General features: G+C 42.5%; 1 protein-coding gene across 1 annotated transcript; it reads right to left on the bottom strand.

The window, feature by feature from the left end:
* Positions 1-822: 822 nt before the first annotated feature.
* On the bottom strand, positions 823-7155 carry XAF1 (XIAP associated factor 1). Its single transcript, XM_010087745.1, is given in 8 exon segments — positions 823-845; positions 1763-1832; positions 2330-2680; positions 2953-3020; positions 3812-4064; positions 4843-4899; positions 5888-6023; positions 7124-7155. Coding segments are annotated over 8 exon segments (990 nt in total).
* Positions 7156-7361: the final 206 nt, after the last annotated feature.

Below are 7361 nucleotides of genomic sequence, written 5' to 3'. Positions count from 1 at the left end.
GCCGCTGCCATCCGCAGCCGCACGGTGACACTGCAGCACAAGTTTCCGAAACCGGCCCCGCCGTGCTCCGTGGGGAGGAAATGCCGCTGCTGTAATTAGCCAGGCCTCTCAGCGGCGCCCTGCAGTGAACTGCTCCGCTAACGCGGCTCGGTGTTCATGCGTGTGAGGCGCCAAGCAGCAAATGCTGCTGCACAAACGTTCACGGGCATCAGCACAAAGCATCCGCTCACTCCTCGTGTTTAACCGAACCATCAGCTTCCACTTGTGTATCAGAAGATGACGACTCCCAGTTATCCTCGGATGTGTCTGCAATCATCTGAGACTAAGCCGTTTATGCAAGTCCTAGCTTCAGTGGTTCACTGAACCAAAGGAGAGCAGGATTTAATGGGTTTTAATCTCACTGCTCCATGCCCTGAAGAACACTAAGGTCCCAGCTCTCAGTGAGGGCAAGGGGAGTTGGTGGCGCTCAACATGACACAGAATTCTGAATTCCTTCTTTCTTTCTCTGCCCTAGAACATTTTTAAATAAGCTGCTCTCTTTCCTGCAGTGCATGGAAAAAGTACATTCCTAAGGCAAGCTTACACAGAAATACTTGAAATGACAACAGCTGCTGAGCCCGCCCCCATCACTTTTACACTTTTCTGGTGAAACTTTTTAAATGCCTCCCTTGATAAGGAATAAAAATCTGAGTCACTCTTTGCTCTTGATACAGAGTAGCAAGTCACTTTTATTTCCCAATAAAGCTATCACACTTTCAGTCCCCTTTGCTAAAGCTGAGCTGAAGTTTCAATCTGGAAACGTGACACTATTTCCAGATTTAATCACGAGTGCTGTAGAAAGTCTTCTGTAAAACAAACAAAGCTCAGTTATGAGTGATTTTAAAGTTTCAGTTTTACAGACTTCCTATGCCATCATTCACTTGAGCAATATAAAAAAATCACATTGCAAGTCATATAATCCTCATCATTACCATATACTTACTTTATTTCAAGACTAGAGTCCTGTAATTCAAAACTAGACAAACCCCCTATTTCTCACTTTGGCGCTTTCTCTCTTTAATTTACCAAGAGAGGAAAGTTTAACAGGGAGAAGTAATACCTCATTTACTGGAGCAAGTAGTAAAAGGACAGACTGAACACAACTGCCTTCAGTTTCACTTAATTGGACTGCATGGAAATGATACTGCTTAGGAACTGAAAAGCAGAGGGGGATGTCAGCAAAGAGACAAGTGTTAAGATTCACAGTCTGTCTGGGACAGGGTGAGGAAAGAGACTTCCTGCCTGTGGATTAGTGCAAGCTCAGCTGGATGTATTCTCTGGCATGATTATATCAAGCCTTCAACTGAATATGCCATTTTTACTATGGAGAAAAAATAATTTTACTTCTTGTCTTCTGAAACTATTCTTTAAGTCTCCATCCAGTGTTGGAGCAGACAGACCTGAGACAGAGTAGCTGTTCTGTGAAATCTTTTCTGCTGATCTCTGCTTACAGTAGGGAAGGTACTGCACTGTTCATAGTAGCAGAATTTGAGAGGCACAATACATGTTACTCGGAGTCAAGAGAGTGAAAACGTGCTGGCTCTGAAGCAATGCTTGCTTGTGAGAACTTCATGAGTACCCACTGCATGATGGAATCTGAAAAGCGTTGTGATATTCTATTAGCTTTTCTAGACACACTTCCTCTGCAAAATATCCCATTAACCCAATGTAGAATAATCTTGAACTATTAATTCTATTCTAAAGTTCTGAAATTCTGCAGTACCTTTTTCTCCATGGCTTGATTATTGTTCCATCCTAGTATTTTTCAAAGATGTCAAACATAGACATTTGATCTAGAAAAATAAGCAACAGTCATATCAGAGGAGAATTTAACATTATATTCATCATGCAATCATATTTAGTAGGGAGGCAACTGGGCCCCTTTGTTGGGATGGAAAGTTATCTAGAGCTTCATCTCTGATGCAGCTGAGATATAATCACACTACTTGATTAGCAGGAACAATATCACCCTTCCGCAAATAAGGACAGTAACTGAAGACCTTCCATTATTTTAGCTTAAAATTAATGGCTTAAGTCATGGTTATTATTTTGCTAAAACTCAAGCAGACTATAGGCAATGAATCTGGTCTGTGTGGATGTGAGCATAAATAGTCAATGGCATTAACGAATTCCACGCTTTCCAGAGAAAGCGTACCTATGGCCAGCATTTCAAGAAGCTATGGAATCCAGCAATGGGCACTGGGACCCCAGGCAGTGTGGAAATAAGTAGTGGATCTGTAGGTAGGGCCCTCTGCATGTAGGAGGCAGAGTCCAACATGTCACTTCTCACCTCATGTTTCTGAAGGGTTGGAAGCGGCAGAAGAATGTTGCAATGGGCACAGGTCACCAGCATGTCAAAGGACTGGGTGTCTTTAGGAGCTTGAGGTGATGTGTAAAGTCCGCCTCTTGTGGGAGAGGGAGAGCCAATCTTTTTGTTCTTTGGGGGTTTAAGCAAGGTTTTGGAGGTCAAAGGCTGGTCTCTGTTTTTCCCTTTGGGGCGGACATCTTTCCACGCCATTGCATTCTCAGAGGAGGAAGAGGGAGCCAGGGAGGAAGAAGACTGTGGTGGGTCACTGCTGAGTTTTGAAGCTGACTGGCCACCAAGATCTTTTGTCAGCTTATGGGCTGGACTGCATTTATTCTGTTAAAAGAGAGCATACATAACAAGGTGAAGATTGGCATTACGTCCAGCTGCGTGGCATGTTGTGATTTGCGACAGATGTGAGTCACGGGGAGAGACAGTGGACACCAGTTCACAGTGATGCTTCAGCTGCATACATTGTGTCATGAAGCTATAGTTGGACGAGCCAAGACACACTGCCATTTCTTACCCAATATATAGCTTTTCAGAGAAATAACCTGTCTGGAAATTAAGCACAGACCATTCTCTGGTTCAGTTTCAAATGTACTTACCAGATGTTGGGAGTACTGATCATCTGGGAATGACTTACTGCACTTCTGACAAAGCTTGTCACCAGTACCTTCAAAAGGAAAGAAAAATTGAGAGAAACACAGTACTGACATTAGTCATCTGCTGCTCTGATCCACTTACAGTTACTGGTTCTAGAGAAACACAGAATGCTGATTCCACTGGCCAAGAAGGAATTAGAGCTGTGACTACATTTTGCTTTTGGCACCACTTGAAACCAATCCACCATCCCTTCTCGCAAACTTCAGGATATTTGGAATTTGACTCCAGACCCATGTTTTGTGGGTCAAGATGCTTCACCCCTATCCTGGCCTAGCTAATTCTGTTGTTAGGGGGTTTTGCTCTCTACAGTTTATTTTGCCAACCACTGCACCTACTGATGCCTGTTCTTTTCTAGAATCATTGACAGGATTAATGAATTTTTTGTCTTGACATACTCTGTCCAATACCTCAGGCCTAATAAGGCTGCTCTCAACTTTAAGAAATCAAGGTATGCATCCCTAGCTTTAAATATGAAGTAAGGAGAAATTCTAAATCATATTTTCTCCCGTGCAAAACACAGAAAGAGGAAGAAGTTCCACTTATTTTCTGACAGAAGAAATTTCACTTCCAGGATATAAGGGAGGCGTAAAAGAACACAGCCAATGAGCTACCAGTCAGTGGAACCACTCTGGCTTTACAATAACCAGCACAATAGATAGCAACACTTGGCCTTTCACTGTGGTTGGTTAAACAACAATCCCCTCCAGCCTGGATAACTGAGAATTGTAGAGAAGACAGGAGAATTTTCATTGAGATTTAACAGAGTTGACCCAGTCCATGACAATGAGGAATTTTTCTTACCAGTCGGGCAAATAAATGTTGCATTAGTGGATGTTTCACTGGTTTGAAAGTTCACATCCTTATGACAGAACAGACCACTGTTCTGACAAATATCTTTGTGTTTGTTCTGGTCTTTGTACATGATGTATTTGTTACACTCCCAACACCACTCTGTTCGGCTGGCACAGGTGTTCAGGTGTTCCTGCAGCTTGTCAAAGGGCATTTCAAGCTCACAGATCTTGCATTTCATTGCCCGTTTGTGGCATTCATTGGTCTGCGTATGAATAGAGGAAATTATTGCAAATTTTCTATCAGTACTGAAAGAAGGCATTGGGTGAGAGCAACAAGTGACTCTTTAAGAATGCCCTCCTTAAGGGGTATCTACACAACTAAATGCACGTTTAGCTGTATTAGGAGTTCACCTATCTAGGCTATCTGTAATTTAGGATGATTTCGGCAATATAAGGCAAAATGGGAATCAATAGCAGTGAAGATGTTCTGTGTCAGTACAGGTTAGCAACAGAGCAGAAGCCCACCTGGAGAATTCCAATACTTCAGCCACCACCACCAGAGGAAGCCTGCTCTGTCTTCACTGCTTTGGTTCCTTAAAGTGGCTAGACTACAGCTAGCATGGACCGGCTCTGAGAATCTTTTTGTGTATCTCCTCCTAAGCTGTTTCCTTGACTCTCACTTTGTACAACCACTCCTTTGGAAAAGCAAGTAATACGCGTGAGGGGGCAGGATGGAAATGTCTTTGAGAAGCCCTCTAAGAACAACACCTTGAGGTGCCAAGGATGAGAAAGTAATAGATTATGTCCTGGAACAGACTGCCCCATCACAATCGGATGGGCAACCACCATAGGATATATTTATTTACAAGGTGAAAAGGTATGCCAAAACATTGCCGCTGTTGAGAGGTTTAAGTTTCTTCATGGTCCAGGACAGGAGCCAGGGATTTACATGTTGTTGCTGTTGAACCCACTAGTGTGATTCGTGGTGGCTGGTCGAAGGGGTCAGCCTAGAGGGTAAAATGTACTGCACTTCATACTCACCTCATGATGCTCCAACTGGTATTGCTGCATGCTTTGGTGACAAAGATTGCATCTGACCTGCAAGCAAAACATACAGCAGTTCATGGGGAGCATAGGAGGATGGTTAGTGCTTTCATATGTCAATACAACTTATCTACTGCTGAGAGGATCTTACTGTCATTTCATCACAATCACCGACAAGCTGCTGGTGAATTTTTGTTACTCTGTCAGGCCTGAGCTGAGCTTTTGAGGAAAACAGATATCTGATGATTCTGCAGGAAGCTGTAATTCTGTGAGAGGATCAAGGGGCCCACGTGAAATGCAAAGTGTGATGCGAAATAAAAGTGTGTATTCAAAATTTTGACTTTATACTTAAAAGTATAGGTCTGATATTCAGGTAGTCTAAATTATAATAGCACCTCTGAAAACACAGGAGGTATGCTAGTTTTCTACAGGTTTGCCACAAGAGCTACTTGTGTGTTAAGTAACTGAAATAAATGGAATTGATAAAACAATAAAACTAGTAAGACAGAATAAAAAGTCATGCCTGTGTATTCATGCTTCAGTATAGTGCCTCTAGCTACAGGGTTCTTAATGCTATATTAAAAACGCTATTGTCTCACTATATTAAGAGCTGATAAATTCACTCTGCCAGGTCAGTTTCGTTAAAAAAGTACATTGAAGCCATAGCTTTGTATAAATAAGGTTTATGTTGGATCAGGTATTGTCTGTCTTCCTCTAATCATATCATTTAACCTGCACGCTCTGGCTAATTCACAAATACTAGGAGCATGTATCCATACCTGATTTGCAATTTGTATTGTTGGGGAAACTGATACCACAGTGTAAGCTTTATTATCTTAAACTGAGTGTGCAATAAGATCAAAAGGTGCTGTAGCTAGGCCTGAAGGTTCATATCAAACCCTTACAGATTTTCTGGTCAAACAATTACAGGAGTTCAAATCTAGTTAGTATAGAGCACAGTGCCACGAACATACTACTTCAGGGCTGGCAGAGCTTTTTGCTATTTGCAAGAAAACCCTGAAGAAGGTGGAGCATTCCTCACCTGCTTGTGTGCTTCTGTTTGATGGTCTTTCATATCCTTTTGGGCAACTGGTTCATCACATTCGGGACAGAGAGTGAGAAACCGCAAGCAGTGGGCCTCATGGAGGGAGAAATTGGCAGCAGACACATCTCGTTTACTTCCAAGCACATAAATGGGAAAGAGAGAAGAGTAAAGGAACTTGTTTCAGGAGAAGCTCCTGCTGTTGTTTACATTGTTTACAGAAGTGGAAAGAAAAGAAGGGCCCTCTTCTGGGGGTCACCCGAGGACTCACAAAATTTACTTCTCTTTGGCTTCCAACAGAACAATCTAAGGCAGCCCAGCCAGTTCAGCTGCTCTGTTCAGATGAAGGCTGCCCCTGAGCTGAGATACACAGATGTCACCATGCTCAGAGGGTCCAGGAAGAGCCACTTAAGTGGCCTCAAGGAAATGTGCTTTAGACATGAGGAGAAGCTTCTCATGATCATGATGGAATGGATTTCCTGTGGAAATGTGTCATCTCTGTCACCCGAGTTTTAAGAATTGGTCAGAGGCATCTATTGGAAGTCTTAAGCAAAGTAGGTCTGCCAAGGAGTCTGATCAGTGTGCAGCAACTGCTTTACTCAAAGCATTCCCTACAACCTTCTAGATCATGATGCACAGTCTCTCTTTGTGCAAAGCTAAGCATTGGTTTTCCTTTCTGACCAAATAAAATTGAGGCTAAGCTCATGTTTAACCTTTCAAAGTTTGACTCTTTTTTTAAATTGTAGTGCTTCACAGTCTTTGTTCATATAATCTGCCCAATGGCCTAGCTACTTGTTGAGACACACCAAGCTACGCTATCCTCATGGCCCCTTTCAGCCTTCTATTCTACGAGAGATGGCAAATTACCCTGAAAAAAATGAGTATTTTATCATTTAACTGCAAATACAGCACCAGTTGGCACGGTCCATGCACAGACTCTACCAGATACTGCAAAACTACCCACAGCGATATTATGTAAAACAATGCAGCGAAGGTGAGGGCTACAGAAGAAACCTCTCCACAGAAAAGTAGCAAGAAAGCAGCAACCTGGAAATGTGAAAAAGCGTACAAAATATTTTTGTTTGTTATTCAATGGCTAGCATACACCCCTCCTGTCGTGTGGTTCTTCCTCTTTTCCCCCTGTTACAGGAGACCTAGATAACATTAAGGAAAATCCTACAAAACTCTTTAAATCCCCACACTTTGTAAGGGTGAAGAGGGAGAAAGATCTCTTACCAATTTTTGCAGAACCTGCTCTCTTCTGTCATGATTTCTCTTTTTATTCTGCTGGATATCCTTTTTCCTAAGATCAGAGAGGAAAAAAATAAACGAAACTGAAAGCCTCTGTTGCAATAACTCCACCCCCAAACAGCTGCTTAGAAAAAAATTCTTTAAAGGAGAAAGAGCAGCATTGCCAGACAACCGTTAGCTGTCAGTGGAAGTTCCACATACAGGGCGGACCGTCCTGCAGCAG

This window comes from Pterocles gutturalis, unplaced genomic scaffold (genome assembly GCF_000699245.1).
Source record: "Pterocles gutturalis isolate BGI_N339 unplaced genomic scaffold, ASM69924v1 scaffold27831, whole genome shotgun sequence".
Lineage (NCBI taxonomy): Eukaryota > Metazoa > Chordata > Aves > Pterocliformes > Pteroclidae > Pterocles > Pterocles gutturalis.
Note: the sequence above shows the minus strand (reverse complement) of the source record. Positions and strands in the feature narration are given on the sequence as shown.